Source organism: Pungitius pungitius, chromosome 15, assembly GCF_949316345.1.
Source record: "Pungitius pungitius chromosome 15, fPunPun2.1, whole genome shotgun sequence".
Taxonomy (NCBI): Eukaryota; Metazoa; Chordata; class Actinopteri; order Perciformes; family Gasterosteidae; genus Pungitius; species Pungitius pungitius.
In genome coordinates, this window is record NC_084914.1 from 14853444 (window position 1) to 14879831 (window position 26388).

The 26388-nt window shown below is 46.0% G+C and overlaps 1 protein-coding gene across 6 annotated transcripts in view; it reads right to left on the reverse strand.

Moving 5' to 3' along the window:
• rnf220a (ring finger protein 220a) overlaps positions 1-26388 on the reverse strand; it is a 137398-nt gene that overhangs the window by 106279 nt on the left and 4731 nt on the right. For all 6 annotated transcript variants that reach the window (XM_037457321.2, XM_037457320.2, XM_037457322.2 and 3 more), the window contains exon 2: positions 18436-19636. In XM_037457321.2, the coding sequence (XP_037313218.2) occupies positions 18436-19090 (655 nt within the window). In that variant the 5' untranslated portion in view covers positions 19091-19636. The remainder of the gene's footprint in view (positions 1-18435; positions 19637-26388) is intronic.

Sequence of the window (26388 nt, forward strand, 5' to 3'; positions counted from 1 at the left end):
CGGTTGAACTGGCCAGAGCGCGTTATCGTCCCTCCTCGCCGCCTTTCAGGAGCCCAGGAACCTTCACTCTGTGACTGAGAGGAAGGTGCTTCACCCCGACTCGCACAAAGGGACTCGTGGATTTGATTATTTAAAAGAAACAAAATGAATGCTGATATCACAAATGTTATTGGTAGCAGAGAAGCGAAGATAACGATCAGCATCCCTGCTGCCTGCAGCTCAGCGGAGATTCTTCTTGATTTGCCGAATGATTTCCAATTTAAAGCACACAGCGTTTTTGGGTTGACTCTTAAGGCTCTCATTGTTACCTCATCTAGTTGTGGTTGTGATCGACAGAAAAAAATATATCACACATGAATTTTTGACCTCTGAATTCAACGCATCCACAGTATAAGTTGCTTTCCTGTCGTCACTCATATTTACATTTTCGGAGACGATACGTGAAGAGAGAGAGAGAGAGAGAGAAAAAGCAGGTTTACTGCAGCGTCCTGAGTGCCTAACAGCCCATCATGGCCGTGACCAGCCGGCTGGAGGGGATCCTCCAGGGGCGACGTAAGCTGCAGTTAGGGAAATGACGGTGCTTAGGATGAAGAACGTGCATGTTTAGGGCCGCGGGACCACTGATTTGCACCTGCAGGTGTGCAGGCCAGTGGGAACTCGGCACATGTCTGGACGTGTGCTATGATTAGGGGAGGGCAAGATCCTCGCAGGGGGCGAGGACTGCGGCTGTGTGTAATGGCCACGTGTGGTCAGTGTGCGTTTGTGCTGTGTGTAACATCTCCGAGTCTCCGAGGTCCTTTAAGACAACAGGTATCCAGCTCTTCAGCAAAAACAACCTAATAAATAACCCTAAAGAAAGAACTAAAGGGAAAAAAAGTCCCTGTGGAAATCACAACGGAATTATTAGCACAAACAAATATGAGTGCACGTGTGTCCACTCTTTCTTTTCTCAGACACGCCTCATTAACGAGAATATTGGTCCACGTAGGTGGATTTACGACCAGGCCATGTGTTCGGGCGGCTAATCAGCAACGGACCACAAAGGGGCCCCTGTGTGGTTACGAGATGAAGATAAGCATCAGAGTGCACACAGATACACATATACTTACACCTGTAGCTGCCAGATAAGCACAGGCCTTTCAGGGCAGAAACAACAGGTTCTGATTTACTACTTTGGATAACTGCAGCAAAATGCCTACTGATTATACTTCCCTCACTTTGTACCCACACGTGTGTGTGTGTGTGTGTGAGAGAGAGTGTTAGGCAGTTGATTTGTGTGGTCTCTCTGATGAAAGCGATCGGTCACCGAGCGCCTCAGCTCTTGTCCCCTGGTATCATGTTCGTCTGCATCTGCCCATACTGGGTGAAAACAACCAAAAAAAGGGTTGAGTTGAGGATTTACGGTGGAACAGACGACTCGGTTCCTCCTGTAACGGCCGACAATGGAAGGCCCCGCCTTCAGCCCCTTCCTGTCCCTCCCCCTTATTCTCTGCTGTGCCCCTCTGCTTGTTAAAACCTGGCTCCTAATTAGTGGCTGTGGAGCCCAGTGATATACTATCTGCTATCTTTCTTCCACACGCTGAAGAGAAGGAGACATTCATTTTACTGCTCTTTCTCCCGTTTCGTGTCGCCTGGACGGCGTCCGATTGCTTATCCGCTGCGCTCCCTCTCTTGTTGGCTTTTGTTCAGCGTTCAGCGCCGATTTCTTCTATTGCTCCTCGCGCAAAAAAATTAGGCCGCTATAAGACAATGTTGGCTTGTCCAAAGGTCAACGTAGCCTCCTCATTCATTTCCACTGCACTGACACAGCCCGGGATCCCGGGGAAGAGGACTCTCGACAAAGAATGGCAGGTCTTCCAACAGAGAGAGAAAAAAGTTACGTCTGACATATTTGTTCTCTTTCTATAAAGAGAGGAAGTTTTGGTTGTTGTTGTGAATATCTATGGTAAGGAGTGGTAGGACTAAGAATGTCCTTGAATGTGTCTTTGTCTGCCACAGCGAGACAACAAGAGGAGAAGAAGAAGGTCCGTCTGCGCCCGTGCTACTCAAACCCTGGCCGACAGCATTCAGCGCATTACCGTCATCACAAGTTCACAAAATAAAAGAATATGGTTACAAATTAAGAAACAAGTGTTTTGGTGTTGGTGCAAATGCTTGTACACGTCTGAATCCAGGGGGGTAAATTCCTGAACCTATGAAAAGGCAGGCTGGTGCATTAGGATGTTACTAATAGGTGTAACGACGTCGAATTGTGATAAATAAAATTGAAATGAATTTGAATTTGATTGTCTTTTTTAATTAAGAATCCACTGCTACAGTCGAATGCGTTTCAACCCGACATAAGCCTTCACCTCGTTGTTGCATTTGATTTGTGATTTGTGGACAAGGACGAGTCCTGATCAATTTGTACTGTATAACATCACTGGAATTCTCCCGATTAAAAAGTCTTGTTAACATTAGATCCATCAAACTGGGACCACGAGAAAAGAGTTAATATTTAAAAAAGGTGTGAACCCCTTTATCCAAAAAGTGGATGGGTGCTTTGAAAACCAAAAAGGACCCATCAAATGTCAGTAGACCTCTTCGTGTGCATTACTCAAATCAGTGTCACCCGTAATACAAAAATCACATCAAGGGAATGGTACCTGCAGCGCCTTTAATCTTTGCTTTTCATTCCCTTGTTGTTTTTATTGTGCATATCTGCATGGCTCTCGCTCTCAGCGCCGAGGCCATAGATCTCTCTAACAGGCACTATGTGCAGCCCTAAGCTCTAATGAGGCATCATAAGGCGAACAGTTTGCAGCAGCGCCGCGCTCCTCTTTTATTTGCCAAACCATATCTCTTCCTCTGCCCCCCCCCCATGTACCCCTCCTGACTGCCCTCTCCCCGTCTCTCAATTGCTCCATCAGTCTGCCCTGCTCACCATATCTCTTCCTCTCTGTCCCCTCCCTCCTCTTCTTCTCTCCATCTCCTCTCTCTCTCTCTCGCTCGCTTCCCGCCATTGTGTTTTATCTCTCTTCTCATTCACCCGTTTGAGCTCCCCATGCGCTGGGCGGCTTGAATCATATCTGGCCGTCTACATATGCTAAAGCCTGTGTAATTACAGCAGCTCTTAAATAAAGACACGCTCCTAAAGCTGTCGACTGGAATCACGACCAAACAAGGCAGGAGGGGCCTCCCGGCAGCAACAAAGCTGTCATAGATAGCTATGGATTTATCACCGGCGAGGGTGAGGGGAGACAGCGGGGAGAGGGGGGGAGGGAGAAAAGAAACTGCATTTCACATGATGTCGAAGGGGTACAACCACCTACTCTAAAGTTTAATCATGTTTTTATTGAGGGGAATACGTGAGGGAAGGAAATGAGATGGGTGGATAGTTAGTAAAAGCATTGGGGGGGGGCACGCAATCAATGCAAGATAATGTTTAAGTTTGGTAAGCATTTGTATTTATCTAATTGGAATACTTAAAACCCTTTTTTAACTGGTACTATTTCATAATTCATGATACAAAAAAGATGCATCAATATGACATATGATGGAAGGAATGTAAAATAGGTTATATTATTTCAAGATATTAAATGACACAACAACTTGTATGGGTTCACAAGACAAGATCGACCTCTAATATACAAATATATATTTGTAAATAAAATAAAAAAGCCTTTTACACTTTATTTTTCATTTCATTTACATTAGTTTGTCAGCTTTCACTGACATTAAAAAGTTTTTTTTTAATTGTCGAAAAAGTCAAACTATTGACCATCATTTCGTGTATAAAAGCAACAAAGGGGATAAACCTCCAAGGGGGTGGATACTTATGAAAGGCACTGCACCTTGCCTGGAAAATATCTGTTACTAACTGGGAGACGTTTGTACCACCAAATGAGCCTCAGAACAATACAGCAGGATGAAAAACTGCTCACTTGACCCCGGTTCCTGGAGAGACACCATGTCACTGGAACTACTTCCTCCCCTGACAAACCAATACATCTATTCAAGCCCAAAGTCTCTCTGCAGTGTCAGTGAAAACACCTTAGGTCAATATTATTATTTGGGTGATGACTTTCGAGTGCAGGGCTCCAGTGTATTTCCCCGTCTGTGGAACCTTGAACTTGGAGCGATCCAGGACTCAATGACGGGCTGTGCTCTGACTTTCTCCACAGCTTCTTGACCCTCGCGTCTCACTCGTACTCCCAACCGCTCCTTCTTTAGTTTATTCCACTTCTTCCTCTTGGCTTCTGGTAGCCTCCTGTACCTTAGAGACTCATCATCCCACTAACGCCCACTATCCTCCCACTCCTCATATCTCACCCTGAACTCCACTTCCTTTCTCCTCTTCCCTCCATCCCTTTATCCTCCCACTCCCTTTTCTTATCGTCGTCTTCCCACATCCCCCCCCCTCTCCTTCTGTCTTCACTTCTGTAATTCATCAGTGCAAGCAGCAGTACAGATTGATCAGCCTCTAAAGGGGCCGTGCTGTGTGTGCTGCTGATGTAGCAGTAACCTCAGCTGAATAGTGAGCAGTGTGTGTGTGTGTGTGGGGTGGGGGGGGGGGGGTTGTGTGACCGGCACCGGGGGAAAGTGGAGGGGACATTTTTTTTTAATGTATTAATCGTAGCAGTAACGGGGATGAGAGTGGTTGAGACAGGCCATCTTTTGAGAGAGCCCATATCTGACACACACACACACACACACACACACATACACGTAGCAGCATTCTAATATCCCAAGGGTTCAGCCCAAGTACTTTACACCCTTGTATCAGCCAACACATACACACACAAACACGCTGATCCCTCAGATGCAATCCTCACCACATACACAAACATACAACACCTACGGGGAAATACAAGGCAATTTATCACTAATCACTAGACTCCCTAACTTTGTATTCATCTGGATTTTCCTATGATTAATAGCTTTCCGCCGCAAACTTCATCCCTCTGAAAAAGCTGGCTTGAGTGTGTGCAGACGTGTGTGTCTGTGTGGGAGTCTATGCTCCACGTTGTGAGCAGACATGAACCAGTGTTTAATTGTTTGGGGATGTCGGATAAGTCGCGCGACTACTCGTTCAGATGCATCTCGTCTTCACTCGACTTCTCTTACGTCACTCCTTTGTACGTCGCACTCCATCCGGCAGGATATGGGATGCAAGGTGGGGGCTTTTTTCTTCTTCAATGGCTTCCTTTACCCTATCCTTCATCCCTCTGTCTTTTAGTGAGTTGGACAAAAATGGCAGGACGACTTAAGAGACTCCGGATGAAATAAATGACAGTGTCAATATAATGTGAGTGAAAGCAGCTTCATTTAAAAATCCAATACAGGGCAGAAATGAGACATTGTCTTGTCCATCGAACAAAGTTGCCGGAATAAATAAAATAATTCTCTGTTTTGTTGCTGGTTGATCGTGTGTGGTCGAGCTTTATGCAAGGCTAGCGAGGAAGAGGAGAAGCAGGAGGTGGGGGAGCGAAGGGAGGAAGAGATGAGAGCCGAAGGAGTAGGAGGCACGAGAGGGAGAAAGGGATGAAGGGATGAAGGCGACAAAGAGAGAAAGGAAACGGAGGAGCTGGCAGGAGGAGGAGAGTTGACAAGGCTTCGGGGACAGACTAGGGCATGAATTATTTATCAACTCTTCTGATAGACAGATTAGGGGAAAAAATGAAGAGAGATGGAGCGAGAGGGAGGGAGTGGGAGAGAGAGAGAGAGAGAGACAGAAAGAGAAGGGGGGAGGGTGGTGAAGGAGGAGGAAGCGAGATTGAAAGCAGAGGAAGGGGAGGAATGAAATGACAAACAGAAAGAGAAAGAGAAGGAGAAAACAAGTGAAGGGTGGAGGGGGCCACACACTGGAGCTCTTTGATCCTAACAAACCCCTCTCACCCTGACACCACCATGCCATCTGTGGCCCGCACTCTTTCTCTGTGTATGTGTGTGTGTGTGTGTGTGTGAGAGAGAGAGAGAAAAAGACAGAGGGGACAGTGACAAAGGAACAAGGAGGTGTGTTCAGTCACAAATTTCTCAATCTGTACTTTTCCAATTTGGTTATTTCAAAATCCCAGATTCACTCACGTTTTTATATCCATATGGCGCAATCATAATGGAATAGCGTTTAGTAAAAAGGGGGAGCGGAGCTGCCACGCTGTAAATGACAGTGAACAACTTCCTGACCATTGAACATACGTATGTTAGATAACGGCCGTCCATCCTTTAGCTACGACGGCTGAGTCTAGTCCATCAAATCAACATAACCAACATCCCAGGATGACATCTGGTCAGCGGTTCCCAGGCCGCAGCGAGAACACCACATGACCTTACGACATGTATCGTGCTCGCCGGTGCCAGTTGATGTCTCCCGCCAACACGCTGCTGTCTTTGGTGATAAAGAGTCACAGCATCATGTGGGTGACACACAGCTTTTAGTCTGCAGGACCCTTTAATATTTAAATACGGCCTCGCTTAATTTGTCATCCATCTGGTCAAATGCCACAATTAGCATTCTGACCACTTATTGATGTGTGCGTGTGTGTGTGTGTGTGTAAGGAGGTGATGGATGCCTGATCCAAGACATCACACATCAGCCTCCTCGGAGAGCACCGTGTGTATTGATGGGTCATTATGAATGCGGTGACGGACAGGACAGGGGTGGTCAAAGTACCCTCAGGTGCTACAGTGCATTAACTATATAGATCATGGGAGCAGAAGTGCACACACACACACAAACACACACACAGATAGGCCCACTCTCTGCCTGCCCTCTGGTCTTTTTGCTGTCCTGCTGTGAATCCGACCATACACACACACACACACACTCTCCACATTAAGCATCATCATCCACAAGTGCATAAGAAAAATCTTTTCCTTTCCACCTGCTTTGACTTTCACATGTTCTTTTTGTCCTCCCACATTTTCTCTTCCTGTTACTGTGACGGCCTCCCATTGCACCTGCCTTTCATTACCGCAGACAGCACTTTTCAGCTTACCACTGACCGCTTGTGTGTGTGTGTGTGTGTGTGTGTGCGCGCTGGCGAGAGCTGGGCCAGCATGCGGGCTGCCGACATTATACCGCAACCCCTTCCACGCTGTAGACAGCAACCCCGCCATGTAGGAGTCCCTACCTCCCACCCCACGCTTCCCCTTACAACACACATACAGAGACACACACACTCACACACACTCACGCCAAGTGCCGCGAACGGTTGCCCCCAGCGACGGGCTATTACCAGAGACCTCGCAGTGCGCCTCCGTGCCAGGTCGCAAGACATGTGACCCAGCAAGCGCATACAAACACACACACACACACACACACACACATACATATATGTAATGAGCCTGCTGACATTGATGCAAAGTCAATGGGGTTGTTCTGTTTTTTGTGCAGGTAAAATCTATTTATTCTGACTGTTCATGGTTGGAATTGTTAGAGCAGCAATGGTTTAAAAAAAAAAATGTATACACGAACAATACATTAACTATATACGTGTTATGTGACAGGTGCTGCTTGTGGTTTACAAAACTCACCCTAGATCGTGTTAAGGCTTACGGGTTGGTAAGGCTGCTTTCTCAGGTTGCTGGCTGCTAGCCGTTTCTTCTGCTGCATCACTTGGACACAGGTTTTTATTTTTTATTTTCTTTTAATAAAGTCTTAAACTTTCCAGTTTTCAGTAACTCTCAACAACCACCCTCTTCACGGAGCACTTCCTTTCCAGCAACAAACAGCAGACGGACAGCTAACATGGTGACCCACTAGCTTGGCATCCAACTAGTATGATAACCAAGTTGTCAGTAACCAAGTTGTTTGTGACCAAGTTGTTTGTAACCATGGCGGAGCATTTAGAAGCGAAAAATACCGATATCTCAATTGGGAGACCAAATCCGAGCTCAAATGGATTTGTTTGTGTACTGCACTCTTTTCCAGCTCCCGACTGGTGACGTCCCATAGGTCATTAGGTTGCTTCCTGGAAAACAAGGCACAGCTTGGTTTTAATATGGTGTTAGTGCTAAGATAAGAGGACGGCTGTGAGCTTGTTTCGGTGGCTGGCTTAGTTAGTGTTTGTTTGCCAACTGACTTTTTCTTCTTCTTCCAGAACCAAGACGGACAATTTGGCCGACAGGAAACAGAGCACGACAGATAAAAGCCCCCCGAAGAACAGCAAACTAGGTCAGGCCTGCTTAAGGATTTGTGCTTTTACTTTTTTGGAATAATCTTTCTCATAACTCTGGTGTCTTCTACACGGAGTCACAAGCAAAGTTATTCAAAAAAGCTTTGTTATTCAATAAAATATATTTTATATTATTGAATAACGCTGCAGGAGCAGGGCTGTGTGCTTCTGAATGAAGCAAGGAGGAAAGATCAGGCTGTGTTAAGCACTTGTGCACTCGCCCACACACACACACACACACGTGCATGCACAGGCCTGCACACACACACAGCCTCCCCTGTTGGGTGTAGAGGAGAATCAATATGTCTTTGAATGAGGGTCAGAAGGGTTGTCTGCCCAGGGAGAGCTGACAGATTTGCTCTCTTTTGCTCTGCTAAGCCCCTGCCCGCTTCTAAAAAACCCTGACACACACACACACACACACACACACACACACACACATTAAGATGAAGAAACACACACGCAGACACAAACAGATGGACTGAGACACACACACAAAGATGTGACACTTCTCCAGGAGAGCAGAATTCCAAGCATTTTGCTGCCAGTGTGTGATATTAGACGTTCCATATCGAAATGAACCCTGATGCGTATCCCGCCGTGTGTGTGTGTGTGTGTACCGACAACCTTGGTAAGTGTTGTAACAACTCAGGCTAGACACATACAACACACATGGCATGAAACTCAACCTAAACTGACACACAAGTACCAGATTAGCTCCCAGCTCTTGATGTTTCACTCTCATCAAAGCAAACTACCTCCACCTTTGGACAAGGTGGAGGTAGCTGATGAAGAAATATGACAGCAAGGGATAGCTTTGACTGATCAGAATCCAAGGAGGAACTTATTCTAGCATAACAGAGGGAAGGGGGCTGCAGCTATTGATTATCTTAGAAATGAAAACATTTGAAAATAAATAAATTGGAGTTAGGTTTTGAAACTAAAATTAAATTGAAATTAATTCAATTTAAATGAGGATGCAATATTATAATTTAGAATGAAATGCAAATGAATAAAAACATAACATAAATGGTGTCTTATTGTTATACAATTTGTTATACAGGACTATGCATATTAACCTCACCACACCTTTACCATGATCTTAGAATCCTTTGAGACAATTTGTTGAAAAAATTAGAAAAGAAAAAACTTAAGAGCGTCACACATAGCCACCAAAATAATTATTATCTTATTGATTGAACCCAAATGTATTCAAAATGAACAATTATATTTCTTAAAATGCCAAGCTGTTCTATTGTGGTTCACCCTGTGTAAATATTTCATGCAATTAAATAACACATATTTACAATCTTAACCGTACAATGCTCTGGGGTTTGGCAGTCCTGATGAAGGAAAAATAGTTTTAAATGTTGGGCACAATAAAATGGTCATTATTGAATGTGGACTGCTTTTAGTGTGTCGAACTCAATTAAAGACAGTTGTGATGTGTGATGTAATAACGGCACAAAAACACCACAGTAGACAACAGCGTTAAATGCTGGATATCACTGATAATCAAATCAGAGGAATTAATGTGTCTGTATGTGTGTGTGTGTGTGTGTGTGTGTGTGTGTGTGTGCCTCCCGTGTGGTTAACATACTAGAGCAGCAATTAGTAATCACTCAAGGAGCTAATGACATCCATCAATGAGCTTTTAAAACCAGCCATTTGATAATTACAAACATCAATGGTCACCCATGGATTCATTATAGTACTGCGCTCCCTGTCTGCTGCTGTCTCTGTGCATGTATGTAACTCTACTTCATGACAAAAAACAATTTGTGAAGCATATACGCAATTATTTACTCCCTATGTCATTAGTTGAAACATTTTTAAGGACTGATTCATTACAGATTTAGTGGTAAAAGACATGGATGGAAAATGCTACAGAGCCTTGAAACAGGTTTAATCTAAAAATGCCTCCTTATTTCAAAGGGAATGTTTAGAGGGTCACATGTTATGCTTCAATGACTAGATGAATTCCGGCTTTCACAATCTGTGGTTCTCAAAACACCAAGCAAACAGACAAAGGGAGAGAGAAGGGCTGAAAAGACGGGGACGGGAGTCAGAGAGCGAGCCCGAAAGAGGGGATTCAGAAGTGAAACCGCCGAGGAGACCTGTTATTCTTTGACGCACTTCTCACTTTCACTGTCACACCTGAGACTGCAGCTGGGGATGCTGTTCTTTGCTCGAGCACTCGGGTTCGAGCATTTTGTCCATGATTTTATATCTGTTTATTGTCATGGGTTCATTTGTCTCACATCATCGAGTGCCTGTATTGTTTTGTCTTCATAATGAAGCATTGAGGGGCATTAACAGGACACCTTTAAAAACACAAACAACGTCTCTTAAAAAACTCAAGTGACCGGAAGCTGTTGCATCCAATAAGGGAGTATTTTTGATGACCTCGACCTAAAATCAGTTTCACTCAGTGTAAATGAAGTGTCTCGGTGGCCAGCTGACGAGTGGATCTGAATATGAGCTAGCGTGCACATCATATAGGTGTGTGTGTCTTGCGTTTGTGCATCTGTGTGTGTGCGTGCCGCGGATGCACAATTACCAGGCAGGCGCGAATCGATAGGTGCCTGCTGACAGATGGATTAGCACGGTAAACAGATGATACACACACCGCTAAATTATTCATCTGCTCAACAGTGGGCTGGGTTTCCACACACACACGCTGATGGGGGGGTTATGGAGGAAGGCGGGGATAGAGGGATGAAGAAGAAGACAGCCAGAGGAGGCAACTTGTGTTGCCACCTGAACGCAAACCTGAGATTGTGACGAGCCCAGACAGAGAGTGTGTGTGTGAGTGAGTGTGTGCCTCAGCTGTTCTTAACCACACAAAAAAACACACCTTGGACACACACACTGTTTGTCCCTCTAACGCCTTTTATATATGCAGAGGCACCACGGGGGGGTCAGCGTCAAGTGGCAGGTACCCAACACACGTATGTGCAAAAACGTCAACACGCTCATCCTCCTTCCTTCCTCCGCATCTTCCTCCTCAAGTGCGGGCAAATCCGTGATCGTCGACTGTTTATGCCTTTAGCAAAGCCCGTCACGCGAATGTGATTTCACAGCACGCGCAGACCCACACAAGAGAGGTGTAGGGGGGGGGGGGGGCATGTAATGCAGATAAACCTGATCATGCCTCGGGAGAGACATGCACTATTATGTCTTGAGACGGAGCGGACGCTCGCTGCTCGGAGGCAGGGCCCTTCAGGGGCCGTTAGCATTGGAGTTAGCTTTGTAGGTAGCGCTTCACTTGACAGGCGAGAAACAAGCAGACTGCTGTAAGGACACGGGATGAAACCACTACATTGAGACCTTTGCAGGGCACTCCCAATATTGAACAGTGTTAGCGTAGCATAGTCATTGTGGTGCATGCAAATCATGTGAGTATGTTCACACACACACACACTGTGGCACACATATAAAACACCCCTTATTGATTTGTTTCACCTTTCTGAGGGATTTTCAAGGCCCCTTTTGCAGCAGATTCTAGGCTATGTTCCTCTGGGATGAGTGTAACCTTTAGTACCAACGAGGAAGAAATCAGATGCGACGACGTCTGATCAGCAGCCTCAACTGACTACGAAAGAATAGTTCACTGTCAAATAACAACGCAGACAAAACCCTCCTTCCCCAATCAAAGATGTGTTTTGCTTCTGAAACATCTATCTACTGGTGCAAGTCACACTAATGTGTGAGTGTGTGTGTGTGTGTGTGCGTGTGTGCGTGCGTGTGTGTTCAGTGCCGGGCCAGTCCAGCTTTGTGAAGCGGCAGCGCATTAAGAGCAGCTAACTATCTCACACCCACACACAACCCCATTCTTCTCATACACGCTCACATACACACACACACACACACACAAACTGTTGGTTCGCATCATGGCCGCCATCAGCAGGAACCAATCAGATTTGATGAATAATTCAATATTAAAGAGGGCGTGACCAAGACGGGGAGGCGAAGGGCTCTGCCAGGCAAGTGGGCTTTTTGGAAACGGGCCTGCTGTTTGTATGTGTGTGTGAAAGTGAGAGAAGCAGAAAAGGGGGGGGGGGAGCAGGACTGTCACACTAGACTGCTTCCACAAACTGGCTGCAGATTAGATTACTGAGGAGAGGAAAGGAGGAGGAAGGCGAGGGGAGGGTGAGGAGGAGAGAATAAGGAGACGAGGAGGGAAAGGAGGGAGGTGAAAGGATGCTGGAGAGAGAGGAGGAGGACACAGTGGTGGACTGGGGTGGAGGATCTTTTAACACATCTGCATTAGTCTGAATGCATGGGCACTCTGGAGAGTTTGTGGGGAACACAGAGCTACAAACTTAGCATTGTGTATCATTTTCACATCAGCTGGCATTCTTGGGTAAAGTCAGACCTCGAGGATTATCTCAGCTCGGCTGTCGGCTACTTGAGAGGATAAACATGTCGCAGCCAATTCACCATTTTATAACCACTGCCGGGAAAAAAAAACCTTCAAAGTCGTACAGAAAAACCCAGCAAGGGACAAGTTCAGGGCTGTGACCTTATGTGACTGTGTGTGTGTGTGTGTGTCTGTGTATACAAATGAAAAACTAAATGTGTGTTGTGTTGCCAGGTGTGCTGCGGTTGAATGAGGCTCTCTGGAGTTTTTACACAGTTTCTTTTTTATTGGCCAAAAGGCAGATCACCAGGGGGACGGAGTGGAATTCCACAACTTGGGTTGTTATGGACCTTAGCTTGTATGTGTGTGTGTGCGTGTGTGTGTGTGTGTGTGTGTGTGTGTGTGTGTGTCTGTGTCTGTGCAGCGGGAATTAAGTCATGTTTCCCTCAAAGCAACCTGTTTGTGGAACTTCCTGAACGCACAGTGACTTCCTGTCCTCTTAGTGGTCTACCTGCTGATCCCTGCTGTTTTTTAGACAATAAGTTCATGAGCACCACAGCAGCGGGGATGGATGAAGTACAACACAAAATGAGCATTTTGCTCATTTAAAGAGAAAAAAATCCTTTTTTAAGAGATAAATACTTGCTAGATTTTTAGCGGGGTGCCACAGAGAGAATCCGCTCCCCTTCCCCTGCTTTCCACCAGCTCCAGCAGCTCATTTGTGTACCCTCTCCACACACACACACACACACACACAGGACATGCACACACACACACATCTGTCTCCAAATGGAGTGGCTGTGCTGACAAAAGGCTCGACAGGAAGCGACTAATCCTTCATCTGCACAGGGGCGCAACAATGACCGCAAGACGACTCACACCAAGTGATACACACACAGACAACTGCACAAGCGCACACACAGACAATTGCTGCTCACTTCCAGATGCCACCCAGAGAGAGGGATAGGGAAAGGAAAAGAGAGATGGAATGACACATTCCCAGATTCCAACTGAAATAAAAATAATCATGTAATGACAATGGTGATGGACTTTATGGATCGGATGCATGAAGGCTGGGAATCGGAGACGCACACTCTTCAGCCTGAGGGAGCTGCCAGGAGGGCAGAAGGGCACACACTTGGGGGTAAACAAAGCCACCACAAGCGGGACAGTCCCCGATGTGAGTGTGTGTGTGTGTGGCACACGGGGGGAGACTGACAGGGAGGCAACATGAGAGGGACAAGCCTTTTAACATCTGGCTAAGCACTGACAGGAAGATAGACACACACACACACACACACACACACACACTAGCAGGTGGGCGAGTCCCAGTCCTAATTATTAGAACACTCTTACTTAACTTAACCCTGCTACTGGACCGTGACAGGCAGAGATGGAAGGGGAGAGAAAGGGAGGGCGGGCGGGCACTTTTATTTTTTCCTGCAGGAGAAGGATGAGTCTTCTGCTTCTTTGGGTGATTTTTTAACCCCTCACACGCCGAACGGAGCATGGTAGAGCACAGGGAAGGAAGTAGGATTTTGTTTAACAATAACATTAACAGTCGAGGATACCCATTTGTGGAAGCCCCGCCCACACGCATTGATCGAGCCGCAGTAAACCAGAAAACCAAACAGAATCTGACCGTCATTCAGCGACATCATCGCACATCTTCCCTTCTTTGTTGGAAGCCGTTTCATTTTTCCTCCACATTTCTATCAAATTCACTTTTAGCTGCCACAGTTGAGTCCCCTCCGTTCCCAACCAGAAAAGGACACCCAGCGGAAGGGATGACAGAGAACAGAAGACAGGACGAAGAGGAGGAGGAAGACGAGGCCTCTCGCTGTGTGTTTTCACAGCTGTGTTTGATACATGTCTGTGGTTTCAGTACGTTGACATGATTTGAACTGCTAAAAGTGAATGATACGCAAATTCAGAAACATCTACCTGTCTGTGATGCGCTGCCTTAAGAACTCATTATGTCCGTCGGGCATATGGGAACTGCATTTCAACCCAACCTCCCAGTTTCCTTCATTCCTTCCTCTGCCGCAACCTTTCCTTTTTTATGCATCGCTTTCATCCTTTCTTTTATTGCTCCCACCCTCCCTAAAACATTTTTTTCAGTGGTATGTTTGTCCTGTTGACTTTACTTTGCTGTCACTCTCTATCTCTCTCTCTCTCGCTCTCTCAATTGCATGCGTGGGAAAAGTACCAGGAGCTGTGACGAGTGAAAAGTGAGAGCAGAAAAAGGAAAGGAAGAGAGGGAGGAGAGGGAACCCGGGTTTTCAGGCATTCAGGGGTCAGGTTCGGTGGGACTCTCTCGGTCTTGTAAATCCGGAAAGTGGATAGAACCCAAACAAACAGACTACAGCTGTTACACACTCTTGTGGGGAGATGTGCACTATTATAAACACACAAACACACAGACAGAAGGTGAACAAAGTGAAGGACGTGTAGGAAACGATTACAGCGAGGATAAAAGATATGTGAGAGGAAAACAAAGCCGGTGAAACGTGCTGGATGCCGAGACACAAATACACACACACACACACACACACACACAGCTTCACATTGACAAGTCGTGCAAGAAACGTCAAATCCCCTTTGCAAACAAGCAAATGCACTGCAAAGGGAAGGGAGGGGGGGGGGGGTGTCATTTGTCAACATTCCCATCAATTCCTCTCACACAATGCCTAATTCCATTCTCCCTCGTACTGTGAACACGCGGACAAAACACGCATCCTCTGCTTTTCGCCCCATCCTTCCCGTGCTACAGCCCTTAGCATGTGACTACAGTAAACGCTGACGGCCTTCACAATAATACCCCGCACATAGTCCTCTTAAGGCATGATGGGGCCTTTATGTGCAGGTTTAGCGGCTGACAGGTTAGCAGGTTTAGTTAACAGCCGACGTGCCTGCCAGTGCAGTGGGGGGATTTGTGCGAGGGCTTAGCATGGAGTAGGCCGGTGTTGCTCGTCGCGGCTGGCTCCATGGAATTGGAAGTTTCTTCCGAGTTGCATTAATAGGGTTTTATTTTATTTGTTTCAGCCTGAGAGGTAAAGCAAAGGGGATCACCTTCGCACCTGGGATTAGCTGGCACGGCGGATGATTGGACTGGAATGGGATCGAAACTGAAACACATATTCAACTTTTATTGAAATTGAATCAAGACAGGTGTACGAAAAGTGGTGTTTAGAGTCGGCCTTTTTAAGATCACGGGGTCCCCAAAAGGAAAGGAAAAATGCACCTTTAGAAAACTAAAAGATAGATAAAAATGGCTTTGCAGGTTTAGTGTTTGTGATATACTACCAAACTACAGAGTGGACATGCAGATGGCTGGGCTTATTGAGCCAACCCGGAAAGTTAGCATCCAATTGGTTCCCTAAACAAAGAGCTAGTGATGGAACGTGTGAGGCATGGCTCCGTCTGTAACATATTTGTACGAAATGAGATGCACAGGTAATTCATTTGGTAGAACCTCAATGAAAGCAATACATTGCATTTGTGTTGACAATATCAACGCAATTAAGATACAGATCAAATGGCACACGTGGATTCAAAGTTGACTTCAATCTAATTTACGTCATGCTTAACCTGGATGCACCCTCGTATAACTCAACGGCCAACTTAACATATAATTGAGATATTGAAAATTAAACCCTAACCCTAACCCTGCCATTTATGTTTATTTTTGTGTGTCACTGTATGACTCCGAGCATCGCTGACCTCTTTTTGCCGTGAACTTCCCGAGAGGCATGTGTGAAGCAGCGCGCAGGCTGCTAGTCAGCTAATGTGTGTGTGTGTCTGTGTGTGAAGCAGTGTGAGCGCTGCCCTCATGGGATTGCACCAAAGTGTTGTTTGTTCTTTGCGCCTCTGCTGGATAGCCAAAATCAGTGAAGGAGAACCCATAATTCTTTGCTGCAAGCAGAGCCTCCGCACATCCAATTGCATTAGGAGCCTATGGTGGAGGTGGAGGCTACTTGTGCCAAGATTTAACCCGATTATGTACCGATGCAGCCGTTCCAAAAGACAGCACAGGAGACCTGCGTACCCATCTCCTCTTCTATTTCTGGCATCGGCCAAATATGAAGTAACAACATGGCAGAGACCACAAGCATCTTGAAAGCCGGGGAAAAAGAGAAAAATGTCTATTTTGAATGAAAGGAATCTGAATTCTAACAAAACAACAATGAGAACCAATTCCATTGCGGGATTATCATTTCTGTCTCCCTCTTCTCTCTTTGTTCGTGTCCCCTTTCCCCTCTTCTCACTTCATGTGCTTCTTGGATATCTTCCTCCTCCTCCTCATTCCTTCTTTTTCCAGCCCACCGGATGTCATTTCCCCAAATTTTACCCTTTCCTCCATTTCCGTCATCTCTCTTTCTCAGCTTCTTTGTCTCTCCTAGGGTGGTCTTTTTTATCGGATCAGTCTCAGGTCGTCGCCTCTGTCTCTCATGTGTTCCATCAAGGATGCATGACTCAGACACACACCGATACACACACACGCTCACACCACACACTTCTCTCTCTCTTTCTCTCTCTCTCTCTCCTGCTTCCACTAGAGGTGTATAAGCAATGAAAACTATAGGAGTAAAGCCTACCATAGCGGAGATGAAGTGAATTCACACCGTCTCTTTTATTTAAATTATACACTAAAGGCTTGTCTCTTGTTTGTTTTTTTCTCTCTCTCTCTCTTTCCTAATTTGTCAGTGAGATCCGATGCAGCTTGTTGACATGTGTAGGAGATGTCGGTGCTCATGCTGAGAGCTGTTGTGCGCCAGGAAGAGTATTTGTGTGTTTGTGCTTGGAGTTTGTTCAGTTCCTCTCCCACTTCCCACTTATTTCACACACACACACACACACACACACACGGCCTGCCAACGATTTGGGTATGTGGTTAAATCTTTTGGCAACAGGGCTGCCAGTGCCGAGCTATGATGAATGCTGATGGCGAAGAGCGTGGCCGGTCTCTGAACCAGTCACTCACACACACCAACACACCGACACAAACACACACACAAGCACTAATCAGATTCCCGGTGCGTTTGGGCCAAATGGCATTCCTCCACCGTTGAATGCTAATGTGACCAGTGGAGCTTGTGGGCTTGTGAAACAAGGCTAGGGAGAGCCAGGAGAAATGATGACAGGAGAACATAGATGGGATTGTTTACTGGCGTGTGTGATGCCAGTGTGTCAAAATTTGCATTCTTTCACAAATTACAGATAGTTGTCCTTTGGTTTTAATTTGAGTGTCAGAGTTGGAGTTGGCTGTTGGTGTTTTTGTTTGTCCTGCTGTTTAGATCTGGGCAGGTTTTATTACTACAGTCGACGGTAAAATCATCCATGATTATTGTTGCTTGAGTTGTTTGATGAAAATGTGGGACATTGTGTATTAGTGGAATCATTTCTGATAAACTGAAAGAAAATGCATAATGGAAAAGTAATGTGGCCAGAACCTTCATTCAAACATACCAAAATGTTGTACGACATGTAATTTTGTTATATTGCATAATAGGGCTAATTTATGTTCCTACCGCAAGAGACTCTCATACAAACAGTAATGTTTCAGTCTATGTAGTTTGTGCAGACTGTACAGAAAAATCCTATAATTGGTCTTCAAATGACTCCATACAGATGGGTGACTAAAATGAATAGAGGATAAACCCAACATGAAGTCTTATTAACCACTTAATAGCTTATCTGAACTCTACTGAAAGGCTGAACAACATTTTTCCAAACATCTTCCATTGGGGTTTAATTGGGTTTAAGTCCAATACATGCGATTCCCATCATCTAATCATTTAGTCACCTTGTGTAGCTCTTTTGTTACCATGTCATTCATATTGTTTGTCACAAATCTGTATGAACCCATCTTGCTTTATTTTTTAGAATGTAGAACATCAATGAACAGTTACTTACAGCGCTCAATGCGGTCCTCTGGGCTGGAGGAAGTCTCTCGATCCGACAGGAGGCCTGACACCGCGAAGATCTTTTTCCCGCTGTCCTCCACTGCTTTCAAGGCGCTGCTGGGCGAACTTCCAGGAGGGATCTGGGAACCGCCAAAGTCATACTCTTTCCCCTCTGCATCGGAGTACCGCAAGTGAGGTGAGGAATCTGCATCCATGCAGCCTTTGAGGCGCTTGGCTGGGGTGAAAGCAGATTGATACCCGACTGGCACTCCATCGCGATCATCCGAAGGTGAGGCAAATGGCCTGAAGGCACCAACGCCGCTGTGATTCAGCATACTGATCGGCGAGCAGTCCAGGTTAGGTGGGGCAAACTGATGATGGAGGTGGAGGAGGGACGGAGGGAAGTCCCTGTTGGGGAATCCTGGTGGTACTCCGCCTTGGCGGTGGTACATTGATGCAAAAGTGTAAGAACCATTGTTAAATGGCAAATGGACGTCCTTCTCAACAGAAACGGGGACGCCAAATGGTCGTGGCTGCTGGCAGGGAATCGATGCGTCCCGAGAGGCTTCAGCAGTGGAGGCTAGAACCATGAGGGCCGGGGAGGCCAGGGGATTGGGCAGGTAGGAGGAACTCTCCATTTTGAAAGCTGCCCTGTGGAGATCCATGTCTAGGCGGGAGAACGAAGCCGTTAGGACTTTAGGGGAGAGGAGGAGATGATTCCTCCTCAATCAAATTTGAGACAATGTCCAAGGCCCTTGAAAAGTGTCTATGTAAGTGCGTGAATCTGGGTTGGAGATTTGAAAGAATTTGACTTTAATAAGGAAGCAGCTCAGAGCAGTTTGTGAGAAAGGAGACTATCTTGAAGAAATCAGCCAAAGTCTAGCTAGGTCTAGGCTAGCATGAATTTAGTCTGTTTCTCTTCAGTGGGGTTCCTCTGTCTCCAGCCAACTTCAACAGCGCAGTTCTGGGCCAGGTAAGTCCCGTTGGGTATATTCTGTCCTTCACAGACTTCACAATTTAGACGACTTCAGTCCCGATGATAAATCTAATGAATGGCCAAGGTTAGGTTTTTCCTTCGGGTTGAAAAGCAGTAAAAGTCTCCCCTCGTGGAGAGTCTGTTGGATGTGTTGCCGAAGCCAAACGGTCCCGTGGAAGGGGTGGACATCCGTGGGTCGTCAGAGCTGGTTCAGCATCTTCAAGTGGTTGTCACACTGAGGGAGATACAAAAAAAAACAATCGTTAAGTCAATTGAAGAACAGGCTCATTTTTCTAAAAATGTCCACGTAAGTTGTTGTGATGCGAGTCAACAGCTTTTTTAATTGTTCTGCCAAGTTAATCAAACTACGAAATGAGACCTCTCAACTGAAATGCGATGAGTAAAATGACATGTGATTAGACCGGCCATTGGATTGACTTTCCCTTCACCCATCACCCAGCTTTCTGCTGTTTTGGACAGATGGGAAAGGGTATTATGTGTGCCAAAGATAGCGCTTTAAATGTCTTCTTTAAAAATTGAACCGCTTTTCGCACCGTTCACATTTATCTCAAACCTCCTTATCTTCTCTTAATGACAGGTACTTCTGGAGACAAGAGGCTCGCTGCTTTTTCAGCAGACAGAGATCGATGCAAAACGTCAATCTTTGTGAAAAAGAAAGGCTGAGAGCCGAATGGAACATTTTTTATGAAAGGAGCGTCTGGAAGCCAAAGCTTGAAGTCAAATCCTTTGGGACTGAGCGTTCTTACGTGGACACTGTTGGGAAACCACACATTTGCAACCTTTTGGGAAGCACTGTCCTCAAGTTGACACTGTTAATGAGATCCTGTACATCCCTGCCCTTTGACAAGAAACCAAGAACAATTTCAAACTGAAACTTCTCCCGCTTCCCCCTCCCCTTTTCTTCCAGCTCTTTAAAAAAACTTCCCCAAACTGTTTCCACGTCACATCTTTCCATTCTGATCTCTACAGCACTCCACGTCTCATCTCCTTCCAAATGCCCCCAACCCCCATCCGCACCACTTGTCCTCCATCCTCCTAATCTGTCCTTCTCCTCTGTCCTCCTCCCCTTCTCTCCATCCTCATCTTCTCCTCTCATCTCCCTGCCACTATCTCTCCTCCCTCCCTCTCTCCTCCCATCTCAGATCTTGGTCTAAGCCGCTTAGTCCTACCATCTTCCGGGATCTTATTGGACCAGAACCACTTGTCTTAAGATAAGGACACACACGCATGTACACTCCTCCACACACACACACACACACACACACACACACACACACAGCCACACACACATCTGAAATGAGGGTATGCGGCTTGATGTTCAGATTGACACCCGACTCAGTGGGGCGAACACACCCCACACTTTCGCAGGATATGCTACCCTCTCCCCCATCTTTCTATCTAACCACTTTTTAATTCCCCAATTTATCTGTCCCCCCTTTATTTTCCCATCTCTCCTGCCAATCTCTTCTCCTCCCATCCCACCGTCTCTCCCTACCTCCTCCTCTCTACTCCCCCGGGTGATTCAGATGGGTGATATCATATCAGACCCCTCCATCTGGCATCCACGAGCCAGAGGAAATCTGACTGAGTGAATAAATTAGCCGTACTTGACCTCGCGACCCCTCCCCCCGTCCCCCACTTCCCCAGCGGCATCCGTGGCAACAGACGAGAATCTTCTCTCTCCCGGGAGTAGATTGGAGCGTACGATTGGCCGGTCGAAGGATCGGAGCGAGGCAGCCGATGAAACGACAAAATAACATTTCCAAGATTTTTATCCTCAAAGGGCAAATTGAAGGTGGCTGGCATATTAAGTGTCCAATATGTCAAAGATTTAGAGTAAGTGAAGATGTGCCTGTTGCACATAAGCGATCATTTCTGGATTAAAAAGAATCAGAACACCTTACATGCAAATAGGTTATCGTGAGTAATTCTACCTTATTTTATTAAATCAGATAAAATTAGAAGCCATTTTATGCTACTTAAACGGCAGCTACATTACCATAAAAGGCACCGCTTCAGTCGCAAGATTCCAAACCAATGTGCCTTGGAAAAGGTCAAACGCGGAGTGGCGTGAACATATGCATAAACACACGGCTAGACGCGGTATCAGGTGCCCGGGCCAGCCCGCTCTGAATGATCGTTGAAGCTGTGTTGACTACCAGCCAACATCAAGGAAGAAACTCCCTGGGAAATGAAAGGAGAAAATCTTTTATAGCTATCAGCTGCCCACAACACTCATTCAAATCAATTTCCAAACCTGATCTCGGCTTGGACACCCTCCCCCACCTCTGAAACTCACACACACAACTGCCAAGACAGAAGAGAGAGGTGAGGGCCCGGAAACAGAGAGAGAGAGAGAAAGAGAGAGAGTGTGAGAGATGGGGAGATGTGAGATGTTTTACATTACCGCAAATGTACAGTAGACTACTGAGGAGTGTTGAGGACGGCTTACGCTAACACGCCTCTGGTCTGGACAGATGCCACAGAGTCACATTACACCCCTCTCTTCCTCCTCCTCCTCCTCCTCTCACACTCTTCTCCCAACCTACCGCAATCCATCCTGGAAATAGCACCTTGAAAACGTAGCCACAGCAAAACACCCGTCTTTTCTTTCTTTCTCTCCCCGTCCTTTTCTCTGTCTAACAATTTACTCCCCCTCCTCCTCTACCTCTTCCTCTTCCTTCCTCTATGTCTTTCGCACTTTCTCCGCCGGTGTCCTCTCTCTGTCTGCGCTCTATATCAGATCACGCTTTCTCCTGTATAACCTCTAAAGTAGGGAGTGTGTCTGAGGTGTTGATAGCGAGGTAATACACTGATAAGTACCGGGATATTTCAATTTTATTATCATTACCCAGCAGGCCGAGTGGCGGCGAAAGGGAAGGGCCCGCCAACATGGAGCAGCCAATCCAATAAGAGGACACTGGATATTCACTAGCACACCGCAATGACGAGATGAAAGGAGAGGTGTGGAGGAGAGGAAGCGAGGAGAGGAGAAACGAGGGTAAATGACAGCGGAAGAGGGGAGACAAGGAGCTGAGAAGAGGAGCTGATGTAAGAGGACAGTAGATGCAAAAAAGGGAGGAAAGAAGGAATGGAAGAAGTGGAAGGGGCAGATGAGAAGATGAGGAGATGAGATAAGGAAAAGAGAAGATTGTGATATCAGAGCAAAGGGCACCAGTCTCATCTCTCTGGCCGATTGACACAAGCTGGCGGCCTTGTGGTGACACACAGCGATGAGGCCTCTCCAAACTGATCCCAGACATCCCTTTCCCCATTCAACTTTGGCATCCTAATCCCTTTAATCTTGGAAAGAAACATTGTGTGATTCGGAGCGAATTCCAACCAAACTTTTTTTTCTGACACCACATGATAAAAGTGTCACGAAGCTTCTCCAAGTCTGTGACGCCTTATCTCTTAAAAACAAACAACGTAATGCTACATGACACGCGCCTATGCGTACCCATCAATGCAATTGTGAGTGCAATTACATGCCTATGCAGACACACACACACTCACATGCACGCAATAATGTCAGCCGGTGCCATTTACGATCCCATTTGCCACATAGGGATGCCACCCACACGTTGTCTGACGCTGCGGCGTATGCATTTTTTAATAGGAAATGTCACAGGGAGAGAGGGGGGGGGGGTTGCATTTACCACACTGTCATAATTTGATTGCAGCCCAGGACAACGATACAGCTGTCGCTGCGATATTAACAGTGAGGGGGGCTTTTCACGTCAAATCTGCACTTTAAGTGACAATGTTATGCCAGTGTACAAAATTGCAGTGTCAACGACAATATGCTATTGCTAATAAGCAATATCCTTACATGGACAAAAGAGAATGGGGGGGGGGGGGAGAAGTTAAGGATTCAATGTGATTCAATGTAATCATTTCTAAATGTCCTTGTAAAGATTATTACTCTTTTTAAAGAGTAATGATGGAGGTTGTTCGCTTGTTCTCGGAGCTCTGGGACTAAATGTCAGGGGTTGGAGACATTTCGAATGTGGCTTTATGGATTCACTTTAGGTCTCCAATGACAAGGGGGGAAATGGATAGGCCGTGAATTCCTTCATTGAAGGACGAGAAACAAAAGCAGCTGTATGAGTTGCGATCAGAAAACCCCCCGGAAAAAATGGAACCCAGCTTGCTACACTGGTCTGATCAAAGTGTTCCCTTTTTGTTGACTGGTTATGTATATATATTTTTTCTTTTCCCCCGAGCGTTTTTTGTAACTGCTGAAATTTGTCACGTTGAGTTTTTTCCGGTGTATCGGCTGCGTTTAGAGAGGAACGAAGGGGCTGCTGAGACTGTCAGGAAGTGGAGAACCTGAAGTTGATTTTTTTCTAATGGAGACATAGAGAAAAGCTGCAGGCCTGTCTAAACGTCTGTGTGTGTGTGTGTGTGTGTGTGTGTGTGTGTGTGTGTGTGTGTGTGTGTGTGTGTGTGTGTGTGTGTGTGTGTGTGTGTGTGTGTGTGTGTGTGTGTGTACGTGTGTGGTTGCTGCAGGTTCTTAGGTATATTTAGAGAAAGTTAACAGGCGTGAAAGAGGCACTCTTAATGTTTTTTGACGTTTTATCTTACGGTTCCTCTGGTGAACACAATTGCTCACACATACGTACACGCACACACACCAGATCAGGTAGCCACGGTGAGATAACAATGGAAAAACAATGCTTCCTCATTTCAATTTGTTATTCAATGAGGAACAATTTCAAGAATGTGGTGCCATAGACAAAACCAAACTCTCCTCGAGAACCTAGTGTCTACAACCTAGAACCAACATTGCCCCAAACAGCCTAAACATTTGTAGAAAACCATCAACCGGCCTGGACCGACAACAGAGGTTTCATCAGTGAAGACAATGCATCTCTTCATAAAATGAGTCCTCGTTGGGGGATGACTTGGGGGATAATTCATTGAGACTCCAATGCTCACGATGCATATTTAACACATGCAAAGTAAAAAGACTGATTCAATAGGCACAAACATACAAATACAGATGTTACTTTTCCTTGGGCTAGTTTAGTATTTGAAACTCTTCAGAAACTAAAACGCTACCGTCACAAATTAGACATTTTCCCTTGAATCACAGAAAAGAAACAGTGTGTGTTTTTGTGTGTTTGTATGCGTGTGTGTTTTAGCCTTAAAGGGTGTGGGCTGACCTGCACACACAGCTCCACTTTGTATTCAATACAGACTGCGAAGCTTGTACATCAGCAGGGTTGTGTGTGTTTGCACGTGTGTGTGTGTCTGTGAGTGTCCAGGCGCGTGTTTGCTGATGTCCGAAGCAACAGTCGATACTATTGAAATGTACTCATTCATGTCTGGCCATGAGGCAAAGCTCAAATGTCCTTGTGAATAAGAATTGCACTCATCTATCTCCCCCGTTCTCTCTCATTCTTGCTCATATTATTTTGTCCTTGTCTCCCTCTTTCTGCTGTAAAACCCTAATTTTGTTTTTGAATGTCTTTCAAATATCCAATCTCCTGTTTTCGTGTTTTTCTTTTCTCCCCCTGCTGCCGTTACTGGCAGTGAAAAAGAATTACAGTCAGATTTCAAAGTGCGCAGACACACACACACACACCATCTTGAGGTGGGTAATGGCACTCGGGCAATGTTCAGCAACAAAATCGATGAGGGTATGGACGAACCGGCCAGCTTTGTTCACCATTCAAATGTAAATCTTATTTTTAAATGAACGCAGGTAAAAAATGGAGAGGAACATCTTTCTGTCCCGGACTGACCCAGTAAAACGGGAACAATTTACTTCTCAAATAAGCCTTTGTGATTTTGGAGTCATGGCCAGCAGACAAAAAAAAAATCATTCTGGATGTCGCGCTGACCTGTGGCAAGGATTTCTATTCATGGCCCCCGTTGAGCTGGGCCAGCTAATTCCTGGTACAGACTCAATGAGAAAACCACACCATTGCATTACCATCCCCAATAATTTTTTTGTGATGATAACTAGGCTTCCTTCGGCACGTCATGCATGCAGTTGCCCTTTTCACAAGAAAACATTTAATGTTCACATCTGACCTCGCCGAGCTAAGGGGTCCACCGCCGTCTCGCATTAAACAAACCCATACGAGCTTGACGGGTGACGCCATCGACTCTCTGCGGACCGACAGATGACAACGCTTGCTCTGCAGGACGTGTGACAGAGTGGGCCATGACTCTTTATTGCCGCGCTGGGCTGGCAGGTACAACAGCAGCCACTAATCCAGCTGGCTGGCAGGCAGAAAGGCGGCTGGTCGGACGGACGGTTCGTACTGCATGCGACTTCAAGCCAACTGGCCCAAGTTTAGAAAGCGGGAGTTAATAATGAGGACCAGAGCGGCGGGAAACATCTCTGCGTGGAGGCGAAGGGTCAAGGACCGGGGGGCCTGCAGACCCTGAGCTGCCCGGCATTTGGGGCCCTGAAAGCCCGGCTGGCTGGATAATAATAATAGGCTGCACATATAACCCTGTCTGCAATCAACAGGACACAAATGCACTGATTGTGTCTCTTCGGAAGGCGTGAGGAAGGGTGATATTAGCTTATTTTTCAAGTAGGCAGCTTGTGATCTGGCTCACAGTGTAATTGATGAATGGAAGGAAGGAAGGAGAGAAGAGGAGAAGGGAGAGGGATAGACACTGAGAGGAAGAGGACACAGGCGATATGGAGAATAGAAAGTATCTGACACCCGACACAACTCCTCTCCCCCGCCATTAGGCTAATTCTTTGACTTTCTCTTGTTGCTGATAGCTTGTCCAAGTGATCCCCCCCCTGCCTTTTCCAATGCAATCAAACCATTAAATACAACTCTGCAGTCCTGCATAGAGCGATTTCCCTCCAATAAGACAACTGGATGGGAGCTACTCGCCTTTCCTGTCATCAATAAAAGGAACGATCTGCATGCAGTTAATATCAATGCGATGCAGACATTTTTTTTACAATTCAAATATACCGTGACGAGAGAA